The 19,199-nt window shown below is 40.0% G+C and overlaps 1 protein-coding gene across 1 annotated transcript in view; it reads right to left on the bottom strand.

Annotated features, from left to right (window-relative positions):
- The window catches only part of STK32A (serine/threonine kinase 32A), an 86,971-nt gene that overhangs the window by 15,221 nt on the left and 52,551 nt on the right, over positions 1-19,199 (bottom strand). Inside the window, exons 4-6 of the mRNA XM_060092037.1 lie at positions 17,329-17,366; positions 10,215-10,304; positions 1,484-1,581 (exon numbers count right to left, since the gene is read on the bottom strand). Coding sequence (XP_059948020.1) covers positions 1,484-1,581; positions 10,215-10,304; positions 17,329-17,366 — 226 coding nt within the window. The remainder of the gene's footprint in view (positions 1-1,483; positions 1,582-10,214; positions 10,305-17,328; positions 17,367-19,199) is intronic.

Raw genomic sequence — 19,199 nt, 5'->3', positions numbered from 1 at the left:
CAGAAACAGCATAAATATCCATCAACAGATGAATGAATAAAGATGTGTGTGTATATGATATACATATATATATTTATACATGCACATATATACATATATTTATCTATAATATATACTTATATATGGTATTATATATTTACACATAATATTCATTATATATGGATAATTACAAATGAATAATGGCATATTATACATAACATATAATATATATTCATATACAATATATATGAATAATGGAATATTATTCAGCCATAAGAAAAAAGGAAATCCTACCATTTGCAGCAACATGGACAGACCTTGAGTCTAATACACAAACTGAAACAAGTCAGAGAAGCCAAATAACTGCATTGTATCACTTACACATGGAATCTTAAAAAAAAAAAAAATTCAAACACATAGAAACAGAGAGTAGAATAGTTGCCAGGGGTTGAGGTTGGGGAAAATAGGGAGAGGTTGGTAAAAGGGTACACACTTTCAGTTGTGAGCTGAATAAGATCTGAGGATCTAAGTGTAACGTAGTCACTATAGCCGATAACCCCAAATTTATATATGTAGATATGAATTCAGCAACCTAACAGTAACTATGCTTCACCTTTCCTAAGCAGAAAATGAAAAGAAAAATGAATCTGACAGTGTTAATACATTGTCAGTTACATCAAATCACAGGGAACTACCACGAGGTACAATAATATGGGAGGGAGGAAGAAAATCTTTTCTTAGCAAAATTTTTCCTAGGCATTTTCTTAGTTTAAGATATGTTTCTTTTAAAAGGAAACTACTCGGGCTTCCCTGGTGGCGAAGTGGTTGAGAGTCCGCCTGCCGATGCAGGGGACGCGGGTTCGTGCCCGGTCCAGGAAGATCCCACATGCCGCGGAGCGGCTGGGCCCGTGAGCCATGGCCGCAGGGCCTGCGCGTCCGGAGCCTGTGCTCCGCAACGGGAGAGGCCACAACAGTGAGAGGCCCGCGTACCGCAAAAAAAAAAAAAAAAAAAAAGGAAACTATTTTAATTTGCCTCTGAACCCAGAACCCAAGAGGCAAATGAAAGACAGGAATCCAACAAGACAGGGCATGAATTGTATTATATTAATAATTCACACTGAATCAGAGCCCTGGACTATGACTGCAAAATTATTTTCTTTAAACAAACAAATATATTTATATAAGATATGGAGTGACATGTATTGATTTTCCCTCTCTGGGAGTTAATAATATCACTATAATTCATTTAATTTTATCTGCATAATTTAATGTCAACTCACATGCTTGGCTCCATATGTAGGAGAGTGAATTAATTATAGGAGAGTGAATTAATTATGGGCAGAAATCCCGAGGGTTGTTACCAGCATCACATGGCATTGTTGCTTTCATCTCTGGAACAAACTACTTGACTTTTGGCAAAAAAAAAAAAAAAAAAAAAATCCTTTCACTGTAAAAATGAAACTTGCTGGAAGAGTCACTAAAGAGAAATGTAATTCTACTGTACCCGGCCTCTCAACAGCTCATATGCTGTAACTCCCAGTGACCACCAGTCAACAGCAAAGGAATAACCTGCTTCTCTTCTGGAGTTGAACATCTCAGGTGCTGAAAAACACAGAAGAGTTAGGTCAGTTTTACTTCCTGAGACATTAACAAATCTACCTTCCCAACATGTTCCTCCAAAGGTGAATTGCCAGGGAAAAGGGTGCAAACACTTTTATGTGTGTTTATCATCCATTGCTAGATTGCTCACTGCAGGCAGAAGTTTCTAATTTTCTAGTCTTTCTCATTCATCACCAACACACACAGGCATACACAGCCCTTAATGGACAAATTCTTCTCTGACTTAGAACATGCACCTATGAAAAATTGGATCCCATCAGGCCTCAAATGTGTGGCTGACTCTGAAAGCGGGAAGGCTGAGAAGAGGTTATATTCATTGTCTTGATTTGGAAGGGTTGTGATCAGGACGTAAATTTGTATTACGGCTGCGAACCTTGTTCAGAATTTGGCTCCAACTACGTGGGATTGACTCTCCATCTCAGAGTCATCTGGAAGAGGCAAAGGCAGCATTTGCAGCCTGTACTGGGGGTGAGGGAGAGGAGAAAGGGCGGGGCACTCTGAGAGAGACGGTTTCCCATCACTTGTGGGGCATTGACACTTTGTCCCATAGTTCTGTGAATTGGCTCCAGTGGAAGGCAGAACCTCAATCTTACCCCAGTGGAGACCCCTAGTTATGTGTTCCCTAACACACTGAGAACCTTCTACCTTCTGCACACCCTTCCAAGACTATACCTAACTCCTGAGGGATGGAGTGGGGAAAATGAAGTACAAAGCAAGGGCAGGTCTCTTCTCTGTTTGCTTGTCCAGTACCGAATCCGGCATTTAGTGTCACTCAACAGAAATGGGTTAAAAGAATGAACAATACTGAATCAATCAATCAAGCCCTGGTTGCAAACATTAGCTGAAACCAGGCTGTCTGTGTTCAAAAACTGCCTTCACCACTTATTGTGATCTTAAACGAGTCAGTGGGCTGAGCTTGAGAATCTTCATCAGCAAAATCAGAACAATGAGAAGGCAGTTCCTACAGAGGTGAGAAACTAAATGAGATGATGCATGCCAAAATCACAGCACAGTGTCTGGCACCTGGAAAGTACTCAAAAAACTAGGCACTCTTCTAGAGAGGCAAACATCCATAATAATGGGGATTTTACCTAGCCAAAAGCTGCACACTTGACCCAAGCCTCTGATAGTAAGGTGCTGGCTCTGGACAAAGGCAATTGGTGTGATGTGAGGCCTGCATACAGGTTTGCCCTGCCTGGTGCACTCAATTTCAAGAAAAATCCTGTGGACAACATCCAGTTTGAGAGGTAGAATGTTGACATCCCAACGTCCAGGGTTGACCCGGACTATAAAAGCCCTCTGTAGCAGAACTAAGGAAGCTTCATTCCCTGGTGGATTCACCTTTCATGCATCACTGCATTCTCTCTGCAAGTCACAGCTCCCCATGCAATTTGGGAGATAATGGTCCTGACCCCACGGTGCTCCCACAGACTGGATGGAGTGGGCTATACTTCTGCTCTCCCTTATCAGTATCTCACAGCAAGTCATCTGTAGATGACGTAGTCCCTCCAGGTGACAGGTGACAGATATCTCAGAGAAGCTGCAGAGAACTTTGAGGGATAAACAGACAACTGTGCTAAGAAATTATCCACCAGCATAAACATCACTCTATGAAAGCTGTGTATTCTGTTGTCTTGGACCACCCTTGGAGTTTATATGAGTAGAATCCTCTTCTACGTAGTTTTCCAGCATGGAGACACTTGAATATGCATTCATTCATTCAACAAATATTCATGGTATGCTAGGCATTGAGGAATTTTGGAAGAACACTGAAAAAACATGATGGCAACATACAAAAGCATAACAGATGGGTAATTCTTTGAGCCCTCAAAGAGCTGAAAAGTCAGGGCAGGGAGATGCTGAGGGCTTCCATCAACCCTGCAGGAGGATCCTTGCTCCTGAGATGGTACAAATAGAGGTGGAGAGGGACTAAGTTTCCTTCAATAAAGATGTTGAGTATTTCATTTAATTCTTAAACTATTTCCATATTTCCATTCAGAAAAGTAAATATAACATAAAAGAAAAATTAACAGCAGTTGTAAGTAAATGGCCACGTAACCTTACACAGGGCACATTATAGAATCTTGACTCCACCACTGGGTCCTGTCCTGTTTACAACCATAGAAGTAACCACTATCCTGAATTTCTGTTGGTAATTTTCTTCTTGACTTTCTACATAGATTTACTACCTGTGTATGCATTTCTAAGCAACACCTTAGTTTTGCCTATTTTAGTAATACATATGTTATATGTATGTTGTGTATATATATATGTATATGACATTATGTATATATAACAGATGTGTGTATAATGTATATGTATTTGTGCATATATATAACATGGGTATGTGTGTTGTGTGTGTGTGTTAAATCTTACTCCTTGTTTTCTTCGGTGACTTGCTTTTCTTTTTCAACATTATGTGTATAAAATTTATCCAACTTGCTGCACATAGTTTGTTCACATTCAAAGCCATACGAATACACTGTCATTTACCTACCTTTCCTACTTTTATTTTATTTTTATTTAATTTATTTATTTATTTTTTTGTGGTATGCGGCCGCTCACTGTTGTGGCCTCTCCCGTTGCGGAGCACAGGCTCCGGACGCGCAGGCTCAGCGGCCATGGCTCACGGGCCCAGCCGCTCCGCGGCATGTGGGATCCTCCCAGACTGGGGCACAAACCCGTGTCCCCTGCATCGGCAGGCAGACTCTCAACCACTGCGCCACCAGGGAAGCCCCTTTCCTACTTTTAATGGCCGTTTGGATTGTTTTCAATTTGGAGTATTTTGAATAATGCTCTGATGAACATTCCTGCACATGTAAGACTCCTCTAAGTCCACACGTCTTTAGGTTACATTTCTGGGAGGGGAAATTCTGGGATGGGCTGTGCATCTTCACCCATGCTAGATAATACCAAACTATTTACCACAGTGGTTACCAATTAACGCTCTGACTAGCAACGCGTGAGACTTTGCTCAACCTCCTTATCCACACTCGACATTAACTAACTTTGTGACTTTTCCAATCTAGTGGGTATGTAATGGTCTTCCATGTGGCTTAAATTGGCATTCTCCTGATTACTAATAAGCTTGCCCGTGCTTTAATACATTTATTAGCTATTTGGATTTCCATTATTTGCCTTTCAGATTTTAAAGAAACTAGACAGTAGATTCTGCTCAGGACATAAAGAAAGGGGCCAAAAACTGATATATAAATATAATACAACAGAAATAATTCATGGAATTTACAAAAATGATTCTAAATTTCCTCTATAAAATATGTGAATAATAAAGGTTTTCTGAAAAAGGATAAAGGGACTTGCATTCCATGTGTTAAACCACATTATAAAGCTACAATAATTGATTTGAAAGCCACAGAATATAGATGCTAGTACATAAAAATACTTAGTTTATGATGAACGTATTTCAAATTAGCATGTATGGGATCTTGTGTGATACATGGTCTCAAAAAAATTATTTAAGAATATAACAAAAATGAAGTCATATCCTTACTGTATATCTTACCACATATATAGCTGGATTAAGAAAAATTGAACTATAACAAAAATAAGAATATAGGTAACCATGTCTAAAATCTAGAGGTAAGAAGATCTTGCTAAGAATACCATCAAAGGTATAAAGTAAAAAGACTAATGGTTTAAGATCTGGAAGCAACCTAAGTGTTCATCAACAGATGAATGGATAAACAAGATGTGGTAGATATATACCATGGAATACTACTCTGCCATAAAAAATAATGAAATTTTGCCATTTGAAACAACATGGATGAACTTGGAGGGTATTATGCTAAGTGAGATAAATCAGAGAAAGACAAATACTGTATAATATCACTTATATGTGGAATCTAAAAAATACAACATCAAAAAGAGTCATGTACCAAAATGTTCATTGCAGCTCTATTTACAATAGCCAGGACATGGAAGCAACCTAAGTGTCCATCAACAGATGAATGGATAAAGAAGATATGGCACATATATACAATGGAATATTACTCAGCCATAAAAAGAAATGAAATTGAGTTATTTGTAGTGAGGTGGATGGACCTAGAGTCTATCATACAGAGCAAAGTAAGTCAGAAAGAGAAAAACAAATACCATATGCTAACCATATATATGGAATCTTTAAAAAAAAAAAAGGTCATGAAGAACCTAGGGGCAAGATGAGAATAAAGACGAAGAGCTACTAGAGAATGGACTTGAGGACACAGGGAGGGGGGAGGGTAATCTGGGATGAAGTGAGAGAGTGGCATGGACATATATATACTACCAAATGTAAAATAGATAGCTAGTAGGAAGCAGCCGCATAGCACAGGGAGATCAGCTCGGTGCTTTGTGACCACGTAGAGGGGTGGGATAGGGAGGGTGGAAGGGAGGGAGCTGCAAGAGGGAAGAGATATGGAGACATATGTATATGTATAACTGATTTATTTTGTTATAAAGCAGAAACTAACACACCATTGTAAAGCAATTATACTCCAATAAAGATGTTAAAAAATTTTTTTAAATAAAGATAAAAAATACAACAAACTAGTGAATGTAACGAAAAAGAAGCAGATTCACAGTTATAGAGAACAAACTAGTGGTTACCAGTGGGGGGAGGGAAGAGAGGAGGGGCAGTATGGGGGGAGGGGCAATATAAGGGTAGGGGATTAAAACGTACAAACTACTGTTAGGTATAAAATAAGCTACAAGTACATACTGTGCAATACAGGGAATATAGCCAATATTTTATAATAACTATAAATGGAGTATAACCTTTAAAAATAAAAAATAAAATAGACTACAAAAGAATATGACTAAGGGTTTGATGTTAGGAACATAGTTTTCATGTAAAAAATGCTATAAGAACAACAGCAACTAAAAAGTAGGAAATTTATAACACATGATACATTAGAATTTAAAATCCTTTATATATAAAGGTCAAGAATTCTTTACATAATAAGAAATAGAAAATAATGTATTAACACTCTAACAGAAAATGGGCAAAGAACATGAACAGGCAATTTACAAAAGAAGTAAAATAAAAGCAACTTTCATGTCATAATGAGCTACCATTTTCACTTATCTTTTTTGCGAAGATTAAGATATTGACAGTGCAGCCCTGGTGAGGATGCAAGGAAGTGAATATCCTCAGGTGCTTCCAGAGCAAATGAGTAGAAATCAACGCAAACTTTCAGGAGGGAAATGCATTAACATAGATACCCTTTGACCAGAAATTCCTTGAATGGGGATTTATCACGGGAAATAAGTTGTAGCACATATTTCTGCTAACAGGACTTTTATCACAAATTTATTTATATTTCAAAATGAGAAATAACCTAAAATTCAACAATAAAGAATTGGTTCAATAGATTTTGATGCAGCTCTCTAATTCTGTAGCATGTGAACATTAAAAACGATAGTTATATATATGGGCCTGGAAAAATAAGTAGTGTCAGTTGTGCAGAGCCGGGCTCTGAAGTCAGAGAGAAGTGGTTTCCGTTCTGGCTGAGACACGCTTATTGCCAGGAGGCAGAGAGATAGCACAGCAGCGTGTGGAGGGTTAGACTCTGGCATCCCTCACTGAATTGCTTTTAGTTTAAATGATGTCACATGTGCACTTAGGACAGTGCTTGGCCAATAGAAAGAGCTCAGTAAATGTCAGCCATTACCCCTCCTGCTCTGTTGTCATCACCATCAACATTCCAGACTTGAGACGTTTTCGATTTGGATTTAACTTTGTGCTCTGCCCGTTGCTTGCTGTGTGATTATAATCATGTCGCTTTCTCTGTAGGCCTGATTATTTTTAACCTATGAAAACATATTTCGTTGAGTTGCTTTGAAAATTTAATGATATAATGTTAAAAACTTAGCAAAATGCTTGGGACATAATAGATTCTCACTATATGATGCCTATTATTGTTATTACATTTTAAAGTGAAAATTTAGGTTGCAAAACTCCAGTATGATCCAACTTAAAAAAATGTGTTTGTGTGTATACAGAATAAAGGTCTGGAAGGAAACCCTAAATATCTACAAGTAGAGAGATTAATTTCCCCATTGCTTAATCAGCATTTTACACATTTTCCAAAGTATATCTGTTTGTTTGGTTTGGTTAATTTGGAGAAGAGGAATGTTTTAATTGGTTAAGCTCTAAGTGATCTGGATGATATTCACACAGACCAGGGGTTGGGAGAAGGAGGGATTGGAGTTGATTGGAAAGAGCATGGAGGTAGAAGATGAGGAATTCAAAAAAGTAAAACTTCCTTGTTGGGTGCAGGTGCTTAAGAACTGACAGACAAGGGGTGGGATAGGGAGGGTGGGAGGGAGACACAAGAGGGAGGGGATATGGGGATATATGTATATGTATAGTTGATTCACTTTGTTATACAGCAGAGACTAACACACCATTGTAAAGCAATTATACGCCAATAAAGATGTTAAAAAAAAAAAAAAAGGGCTTCCCTGGTGGCACAGTGGTTGAGAGTCCGCCTGCCTATACAGGGGACACAGGTTCGTGCCCCGGTCCAGGAAGATCCCACATGCCGCGGAGCGCCTGGGCCCGTGAGCCATGGCTGCTGAGCCTGTGCGTCCGGAGCCTGTGCTCCACAACGGGAGAGGCCACAACAGTGAGAGGCCCGTGTACCGCAAAAAAAAAAAAAAAAAAAGAACTGACAGACAGCTCATCTTTTTATTGCCAGAGTCGAGGAACTGCTATATAATATGCTAAGCATCTTACATTAGAAAATGTTGTATATTTCTATAATCTTCATTCAGTATTTCATCCTAGTTTTCTTTCTTTTTAGAATTTTTTTTCTCTCTGGGTAATTGCTAATTACATTCTGCAGGAATGCTATAAAATGAGTGCTGGTGAATGTCTGTTAGGTAGATTTTACCAAATTATTGGGAACATAATTTTTAAAAAGAGAAAGCAGACTTCTGCCTGTGGTACCTCTTAGGAAGATTCCCATCCAAAAATCAAAGGCAAGAACAACGTCTGGATGAAAATATAAGCATTGACAGTCAGATACTCATTTTTTAAAATAAAACTAGAAACATTTCTAAGAGCATGGCCTACCTAATTCAGCTTACATCTATTTAAGAATCATAAATACATAAACTTTTAAATTTCTCTCTTTTAGGGAGAAGCTTGGTTTTCTAAAGTCAGAACGAGCTTGCTTTAAATCTAGGCTTTTTCAATTATTAGCCATGTGATCTTGAGCAAATTACTTAGCTTCTTATTTTCCTCATTGTAAAATGGTGATAATTACAGTTTGCCTCACAGGGTTGTTGAGAAAAAATTAATGAGTCAATGAATGCAAAACATTTAACACATTGTCTGGTCCCTAGAAGGCTTTCAATAAATATTAGTAATTGTTAATTATAAGGGTGAGGGTGGAGAGGTGCAGAGAAACTTGACTGGATTCCAATTTCCTAGCTCTATGTCATGAAAAGACTGGAAATGCCAACTTTTAGGAGAATCAAATTATATGGATATTGTATTTAAAATCACTGGGGAGAGAAAACAAAGATGGTCTTCCTTTACTCCTTTCACCATGGAAACCAGGCTTAGAAAACCCAGATGCACATTTTCTGATTTGGCTCCAAGCAAATAGCCCTTAATATGGAAACCCAGGAAACCTGGGGAATAAACTCATCAGACCAGCAGTCTCAGAGATTCCTTTTTATCATTTGAGTACCATGGGTTTCAGGCAAGAAAATAGGCTGAATTATATGTGTCCATTATTTTAGAAGGACAAAGGAGACTTCTTCCCCCCACTGATAATTGGAAGCCAGGAACTTACAGTTGTTCAAATACCATATAAAATCAGGCTCATTTTTCCCCACGGATGATTTCTTTCTCTTGGAAAGTGAGGTGGCCCTGCACAGTTCTCTTTTCCTCTCTCTCTTTAGTTCTCTCTTTAGTTCCATGAGGAAGAGAATGAAATATTGAAAGAAAGTGGCATTGCTCTTTAATTTCAAGTTCAAATATTTCACCTGCGAATTATTTATGGGATTGTTGTGGTGATAAACCTAAAACCAAAATTATAACTGGAAGTTACTTTGTGAACTTACAGCCCTGTGTATGTTATGCAGGATTATGTAAATCATGGTTATAATAATACTTATGTGACTTATTACCATCCTACTTATGGCTGTACCTTCTCTGTTTGATTCTATTTTTTTTTTTTTAACTCCTTTTACTAGAAGGTAAGCTCCATGGGCTGGAGACTTTGTTTTGCTCCCTGCAGGATCACCAGCACCTGAAACAGTGCTGAGTCCATAGAGGCAATTAGTAGATATTTATTGAATTAATTATTAATATTCTTCATCAGGAAGTAGGTAGAAACTGTCCTTAATAACTCATAAAATAGTGTTTTTACATGTAATCCGTGACTCTCCTGAATCAAGATCAGACTGGGTGCTTGCTAAAAGGAGATTCCTGAGGCTCATCGCAGACCTGTGAAATTAGAAGCTCTCTAGGTAAAGTCAGAGGGGGACTTGTCATTTCTAGCTGCAAGGCCCTACAGATGATTGAACCCGTAGTACATGGTGTCTACAGGAATGAATAAAGAAGCCTTCCTCTTAGTCGCTGTGGTGGCTCAGGGGGCCCATACCCATGTAAGGCTTGGTGCCGGCCATGGTGGTGATGCACATCTCCACAGGTAGCACCGTAGCAATGTTGAAGTCTGTGATGTGCACGTGCCCTGCGAGGGAGAAGGACCACAGAGAACATTAAGTTCCATTCAACCCAGTGGCAGACCACGCTTTTTTTTTTTTATCAATAGTACCTGGAAGCTTAGTTTGTAAATTCTTGTACGCCATTAGCAATTGGGTACAGACAGTAAAAACTCAATATCCTTAAGACCAATATAGTCTAAAGCAGCATCCCTCCAGGTTCCAAAACATGAAAAGGTTAATGTCTGGTTGTAAATTTGTAGTTCAATGTCAGAAAGTTTTAACCTTGGTCTTTAAGAGCCCACGCCCTGGTAAATTCTACTTAGGCAATGTTTGCCTGTTGTCAGCATTTTAAGTTGGTACAGCCTGTGAGAATCAAGAGGGGGGCAGATAAGAACTATTTGAAGTATCAAATTTCCAAGCATCTTTACAGGATCTTTTTTTTTTTAAGAAACAAATATTGTTAATACAAAGCAGACATGACTGTGGATGCATATATTTCTTTCTTTGCCAAGAAAGAGTTCTTTCTCTCCTTGTTTTTCTGAATATCATTAGTAGTTTTTTGTCTGATAGTTCAGGTCGTCCCCCAGTGGTCCCCAACAAAATAATGTACCAAGGAAAAGTAGGGAAAAGTCAAGTTTTATTTTTAAAGAGGCTCTAGAAAGAGCCCTAGACTGGGAGCCAGGAGACTTAGGTCCTGCCCTGAATTCTGCTCCAAATACATCATACACTTGCAGTTCCTTTCCTGTGTTGAACCTAAGTTTCCCTTTAAAAAAAAAAAAATTCATGGGCGGACTAGATGATCTCTAGGGTTTCTCTGCAGTGTTCGCACTCATGGCAATATAGTGTGGGTCTAACACTTAAGTTCAGCAGGGGGCACACCCTACAAATTGTATTACGGTCCTTGCATTCACAGCCAGAAGTAGGATAAGCCCGTTCTGTCAGCTGTTGGCAGGAAATTCATATGCTTTGAGAGGATCGTGAAGTGTTGGCATTTCCATTTGCATGCTTCTGTGGTTGTGATGAGACATGGTGGTAACTGGAGGGGATTCTTCTTCCATATCCCACAGACCATGCTCCCCCTGCCAACTGCGCTGTCTGCTCCCTGATAGCATCCAGCCTGCCGCTAACGATAAATCTCACTGTCTTTATCACCAGGGTTTTGTGTGGTGCAAAAAGTGTTTTGTTTATATCTGATGACATTTTAATAAAGTAAAAGTAGCGCTCATCAAGCTGAAAGGGAAGGTATTCTTGCATAAGTGGTACCAACAGATGATTTCCAGAAATCACCCTATCATAATATAGGTTGTTTCAGTATTTTCTTTCTCTGTTTCTCCCCATGGGTCACGCTCAAAGCACTGGATCAATGTTTCCCAAGGTTTGATACAAAACAGGTGAGCCTGGAGACTTAATGATTAAGAGCCTGTTCTCTGGAGTCTGACTGCCTGGCTTCAAGTCCCGGCTCTAATACTAACTAGCTATGCTACCTCAAAAAGGTGACTTATCCTCTCTGTAAAGTTGAAATGATAGTAGTCATCTTCTCATGAGGTTGTTGGGAAGATCAAATGAAATGATACTGTGGAAGGCTTTGCTCAGCATTTGGCAGGAAGTTGCTATTTGTCATGATCAGACGCTCCAGAGTGATTCTGTGAAACCCACACGCCCGGACTTCATTCTCCTGGGACACCAGTGCAGTGGGACTGGTGGGAGAGCCAGGCATCCACGTTAGAAACAGAACAAGAAACTCCACAGGTGATTACTGGGCAGCCAGGCACAGGATACTCTACGTTAGCCTGAGCAGGTGCTCTAAGCCGACTCAGTCCTATGATGGGCTATGCTCATGTAGAAGTAGAAGGTAGAGGATGTTTCAGAGTCAGCTGGTTCTCAAAGTGCAGTCCCCAGACCAGCAGCATCAGTATCACCTGGGAAAGTGTTAGAAATTCAAATTCCTGGGCCCTACCTCTGCATACTGAATCAGAAACTTGGAGGATGGGGGCCCAGTGTTTTAAAAAGCTCCCTAGGTGATTCTGATACCCAGTAAAGTTTGAGACCACACTTTTAAAAGAAGACCAGGCTTAGTAGAAGATCTTGACTGCAGTAAGTACTCACGCATTACATTTCTTTTGAATGTGGTTGAAAGAATGTTAATGTTATAAGTAGTAGTTTTTACATTCATATGGTTAATTGCAATTTTCAAAAGGTTTTCGTACACTTTAGCCTAATGAAGTAGCTCCTGTTTTACAGAAGAGCTGTTTGTGGCTAAGTTCTCAGTGCTTAGAAGTAGCAGAGCTAGAATTAGGATCTAGAATTTGGTCCAGGATGTCTTTGGTGGGTTATAAATCGCCCAAAAACTTTTTGCGCTTTCTCATAAGACCAAAGAGCTGAACAAACTAAAAGAACTATGTGCTGGTTGGCTCAGGGTTCCCCCACCAGGGTGCATAGTAAACAATGGGGAGGAATCATTTGAGGGTCAGGATCTACTGGAAACTGGTGCCTGGTGCCCTCAAGCTGAACAAGGAAAGCAGAGCCCCTGGCCACCAGCCCCGATGTCTCCATTCCTGGCCCAGGATGCTGCCATGCTTCCCTGTGCTCACCGTGGGGATCCTTCTGCCATGTTCCCTTCTGTGCTGTGGAAATGAATCTGAGTTCTGGCTCCCAGAGGAAGATTCGGTCACCTGCTCATGGAGGGACACAGGAATTGCTTGGGTGTGAGGGACCACTCTGGCCTTTTCCATAAGCCCCGGCTCTGAGGGAGCCTTAGAACAGAGTTTGTCAACCTGGAACTATTGAGATCTTGGACCTGATCATTCTTTGCTGTGAAGGGCTATCCGGTGCATGGTGGAATGCTTAGTTGCATCCCTGGCCTCTGTCCACTAGATGCCAAAAGTACTTCCCTCTCCTGGATAGAATCCTGACCATCAAAAATGTCTCCAGACATTGCCAGGTGTCCCCTGCAGGGAGAAACAGTAGAGCAAAAGCATCCCCAGTTAGAACCACTGCCTTACTGTGAAGTTTTTCAGATACAAGGCTCAGAACTTCCTCACTGTGAACACCCTATAGGGAGTGATCTGCCAGCTCTTTTCACCTCTGTACCTTGAGGCACAGAATCACATTAAAAACTGGAGTTCATAGTATTGAGTCACTGAATTTAGTCATCATTGTGGTCATTACTTATACTCTTTCTCACTGTGCCTGTGTTCAGCTTGAGGATGTTTCTCAACACAGCCCTCAAGGACACCATAACCAATTGGTTGGCATGGCTCCTCTAACTTTCAAAAATTTCCTCAACTCAAGAATAGTTAGATCATGTGTGCCACATTTTTCTAGGATTCTTATTAAAAATTCATATCCTTAGGCACTTGCAGAGACTTATACACCTGATTATCTGGGGATAGGGTACAGAGTTCTCCTATATATATGTGTGTGTGCATGTGTGTGTGTATATATATATATATATAATATACATATATGCATAAGTATATATAGGTTTTAAGATGCTACCCACTTGATTTTTAGGTACCTTTTGGGACTCTGCAAGGGAGAAGCTGTTAAGGTAGCAGGATTATTTCTTCCTCATACCCCCAAATGGAGTTTTTGCCTTTCTCTATTCCCTGTGACTAGGGATGATATTAAGAAACCTAAATTATAGATGATGTGGTAATTGTCATTCTCTCAGATACACCAGGGAGGCATTATTGCTCCTTGTATGCAGCACTTATTTACTGAATAGCTTAGGAAAAACACAAGAATTTTAGACACTATTGAACTGATAGAATTGGATGGGGTACTTAAGTTGGTAGGACATGAAACCTATATATCAGGACAGTTGGTTATGAGCCATGCAAGATCTAATGCCATCTTGGGCTCTGAACTAGTGAGTGAGACATTTAAGGAGAACAGGTATGCTCTAAATTACAGACTTTTTAAAGTCAAATTCTGATGTATAAGGAATGTCCATTCACACCAGTGAAAGGATTTTCCATTTACAAAAGAATTTAGCTCCTTTAAATATCAGCCTTTTCTGATGAACATGAACCAATATGAATCAGTAAGAGTAAAACAAAATTTCTGCCTCTTACTGATGGTGCTGAATTAAAATATAAGCCATGTGGTGTAATACGCAGCTCCCTTGGAGGAACGGGCATAGGAGGTGTATTAGAGGTAAACAACTATCCTTTACAGTTGCTAAATCCCCATGCAAGAGGCGTACATGATCTTGTCCATAAAGGGTGAAAAGTTATAAATGTGGACAGAGGAGACAAATGAAGTTTTCGAACGTGAGACCTTGGCAAATCACACCAGAAAGCACTCCCAGAGGCAGGCATTGATTTGTGGTCCAGTTGGCTGTCACAAGAGCAGCTCTGCATAATGAGCTGGGGAGCGAGGGCCACCGGGAATCGCTTCATTTCAAAGTAGTTAATTATGGTCCCTGAGCAATGCCTGAAAGCTTAATTTTTCAGAATTTGAATAAATGGAAAGTAAATAACCTCAACAAATTATTTTCTCCAGAAAGGGATCCCCAGGACAATGCTTAGAGAATGACTCGCAACCTTTTTGTTTGCTTGCTTCTATCCCATTCACATATCCAGTCCTTCCCAAAGCAATGTTTCTCTCATTGACTGCAGTGATCCTCCAGTTGAGTTTAGGATGGGAACAAATATAGAAAAGCCCCCTCTTAAGCCATTGTCCAAACCCCAGAACTTGAGAGTGAAAAAGACCTTTGTAAATAGTACACCAGATAACAGGTATAGACTAGGACCATCCCTCAGGCAGACCGGGATGCCTGCTTGTAGGCCCTAAGTAACAGAGCCCCAGTCCAACCAAGAATAAAATGCCCTGAAACGTGGGCTTAACCCCCTGCGTGCATGAAGGAAAGGCAGAATGGGCCACTGAAAGTGTAGTTACCTGAGAATTAAGTGTCAGAGAAGATTGTTTAAACACAAGACCTAAGAAGTAGACACACACAATCTTTGGTATATCCCACCTGGAATCACAATAATTCTTTAGTAAAGACAGGTGAGGACCCAGCTTTCACTTATGCTCTATGATATAGATAAAGTCATATAAAACAAAATGAAGTCACCTAAGCTTCCTTCTGTGGGGAGAAAGCCCCTACGAACTCATGGAGTCATACTAGCATTTAACTGTTATTGAGTGATTTCCTTGTGCACGTGGCAATCAAGTAGTTTATAACCAGGGTGTCAGCTAGTGTTTACAGTTACCCTGAGAAGTAAGGACACCTTTCATCCCTGAAGAATCTAAGGTGCAGAGAAGTTTTAGGCAACCTGTCAAGCGTCTCAGAGCTGGTGAGTGAGAGAACTGGGTTTTGAGCTCCGAACCCCACACTCTTATCTACAATATCACAGAATCTTTCCCAAGGGTAGTCTCTAAGCGTGGATAAACTCGAAGATTAATTTATTCCTGGATCTTTCTCCTAATCTACAATCACCAAGTTGACAAGAAAATGAGGAAGAGAAAGAAGTTGAATGAGAGAGAACAGGATGACCTCATGGTAGGAATAAGATGAAGCCATGTTTGAGATCCAAGACCGAAACGTTGTTCTCTGAATGGAAGGTACATTTTTTTGGTTGACAGGACCAATATGTCTCCATTCAGGGTCCTGACAAATGGTTGAGCAATATATGGGGCACAAAGGCAAGCAGGTGAGGGGGAAGTGGGGACAGAACCCGAAATCAGGCTCTGTATTACCAGTGGTCACCTTCCCAAGGCTGTGGTGGGCACACAGAGCAACTTCTTGTACATCGTGCAAAGATGGCCTCTAGAGGCTGGAGGAGGCCTTGTCCACAGCTGTGAAGCTCCACAGAGTTTATCTGCACCGGTGTGAGAGGGGGTCCTGCTTCCCATTTAAGGCAGAGATAGCTGGTGCTTTAATGAAAGTCACCTTCATGTTGCCTCACCATTGCCCACATTTCTGAGATTCAGAAACTATTCCCAAATGTCAGAAGCAGTAAAGGGAAGGAAGAAATAAGGCATTGCAAGAAAGTAGAGAAAATCTTTTTAGACAGTCCATAAATAAATAATGACTCCAAGCTTTGAAATTAGAGGTCATACACAAAAGTGTTTCTTAGCCCTCTGAGCACACATGGCGTCTGGCAAATCAGGCTTAAAATGCAACTAGGTAAATAAATAATAAGTGATGGATGGTCCGTGGAGTTTCGGTCCCACTTGCAAATCCCTTTTGTAAAAGTTAAAGAGATACAGAGCTTTGCAGATTTAGGACTCCCTCCCCTAGCAGCTTTCTAAAAATTTAACAAGGATCTTATTGCCTCTGTAACATTTATAACATGCAGGCTGTGTGTCCTACACGTCTGCTCTAATAAATAAGTCCAAATGTGCATTAAAATAATATTAGGAAGAGATTATCACGTTTAATCACTGTTGGCCAAAGCTTGTTCTATAGGACATCTTCAATCAGTGCTTCTTGGACTTCAGGCATTCATGTATCACCATCATGGCCATTGCCATATCCCTCGGTCACTTTCATAGCTGGGTACCAGAGATACTCTTATCTGCTTTATATCTTTCTTTAAATGGACTGATTTTTAGTAACTGAAAACCTTTGAACAGAAAACTTGATATCTCTTCTGTAAATGTGAAACCAGTTTACCGTCAGAAGAAGGAAAGTCTGTCACGAATCTCCAGGTAGATACTATTGCCTACCAAATGCTCTAAGCCTCTTCTGTCTTTATGAAAAAAAAAAGGGAGATGATTGCTATGGAGATATTAAAGCAAACTAGCACCAAAAAACTGGGATGCTTTTCTTGAAGAAATCAGTAGGAATGGAAGAAAATTGAAAAGAGAATGACTTTCTCCTTAGGTAAATGCAAGGCTATTTAAGGGTGTACTACGTCACTGCAATAAATGATAAAGTTCCCCCATATGGCCCCTCCCACCATAAAATGGAGTTTGTACATGCAACTCAACTGAACCGAGTAAGACGCTTTTTCCCTATATAGTACTACTTTGCTGGGGATAACCAACTTGTTCTACATGCATGTTATGTGGTTGATGGCAAACAAATCATTTACTTACCATGTTCATCAAGCAAAATATTGTCAGGCTTCATATCCCTAGGGGAGTAAAAAGAAAGGAGAAAGTTGCTCATAATAAAACAAAGAAACAGAACTAAAGGATAAAGGTGAACTGCTTAAGAATGCTAGCTAGGAATGAATGTACTAACCCTTCATCACTCACAATCTCATTCAGTTCTCACAGTGGATTGAGATAGTTACCATTAATACCCCCAATTTCTAGGTCAGAACTGAGGCTTAAAGAGGTTAAGGAACTTAACCCAAGGTTACAGAGCTAATAAACAGAAAAACAGGGCTCTGAACCTGGGTCTCTCTCATTCAAAAGCTCAGACTCTTTTAAAAAAAAAATATTTATTTATTTATTTGGTTGCACGGGGTCCTAGTTGCAGCAGGCGGGCTCCTTAGTTGTGGCCTGTGAACTCTTAGTTGCGGCATGCATGTGGGATCTAGCTACCCAACCAGGGATCGAACCTGGGCACCCTGAATTGGGAGCGTGGAGTCCTATCCACTGTGCCACCAGGGAAGTCCCTAAAAGCTCAGACTCTTAATTTCTACAGCGTATTATATCCAAGTGTGTCAGTATTGCTCCATAGATCATCCGGCATTTATTTATTTATTTAAATTTTATGTATAATTTTTTGTTGTTGTTTTGTTTTTTTATTTTGCGGTATGTGGGCCTCTCACTGTTGTGGCCTCTCCCGTTGCAGAGCACAGGCTCCGGACGCACAGGCCCAGCGGCCATGGCTCACGGGCCCAGCCGCTCCGCGGCATGTGGGATCTTCCCGGACCGGGGCACGAACCCATTTCCCCTGCATCGGCAGGCGGACTGTCAACCACTGCGCCACCAGGGAAGCCCTATGTATAATTTTTATTTATTTTTATTTTTAAAATTTTATTGGAGTGTAGTTGATTTACAGTGTTTGTTAGTTTCAGGTGTACTGCAAAATGATTTATTTATACATATACATATATTCACTCTTTTTCACATTCTTTTCTCATATAGGTTACCACAGAATATTGAGTAGAGTTCCCTGTGCTATATATAGTAGGTCCTTGTTGGTTATCTATCTTACATATAGTAGTGTGTGATCATACAGCATTTAAATTGTCATAAGGTGGTAGTACAGTAGTAGTACTAATCATCATTGTTGCCTGTGTAACTCTAGAGCTACAGAGATGAGGTAAACTTAAAGACTATAAAAAAGAGAAACAAAACAATCTATAAGGTGATTATATTTTAAACTTGCGGAGATTAGAATCTTTTTTAGGATGATGCTATAATGCCTCTAGTTGCTTAATAAGTATCATTCCTGGGATTGTTAATTAAAGGATTTGGACCAGTTTTCTATGCATTGGTGAGATCCTTAAATCCATAGAAGGGAACATAATCCACCCTCTTCCAACGAAGGCAGTAGTTTGATGGTAAAAACTTAGAGGTTTGATGGTAAATACTTAGAGGAATGGCCTGGAGAGTTTCAAAAGTCCTCAAGAAACAGACATTATTGTAAGCAGTGTTCCTCAGTGAGAGCACAGCTCTGTAGTTCATAACAGCCCTCACTCTTCCACACTCCGGTTTTTACTACCCTTCCCTGATGTACCATTAAAGCCCTTAAACCCAAACTCCCAGAAGCCATTAGGGAAGAAATTCTGCAACAGGTTTGGGAACACATTTTCAGCCTAGTCAAGTGGCTTTTATGTCACTAGAATAAGGTGACTTTAGTCTGTGACAGACCAAGACTGTCAGAGCCCTCTTTTGAAAATATTAATGAATAACAAGCCTCTTGCCTACACATAGAACCAAGTATATGCCCCACCCAACAGGCAGGTGAATGGGTACTTTCAGGAGCTTTGAATATCTTCTCATTTAGTTTA

This window comes from Mesoplodon densirostris, chromosome 3 (assembly GCF_025265405.1).
Source record: "Mesoplodon densirostris isolate mMesDen1 chromosome 3, mMesDen1 primary haplotype, whole genome shotgun sequence".
NCBI lineage: Eukaryota > Metazoa > Chordata > Mammalia > Artiodactyla > Ziphiidae > Mesoplodon > Mesoplodon densirostris.
This window is presented reverse-complemented; position numbering and strand designations above follow the sequence as displayed.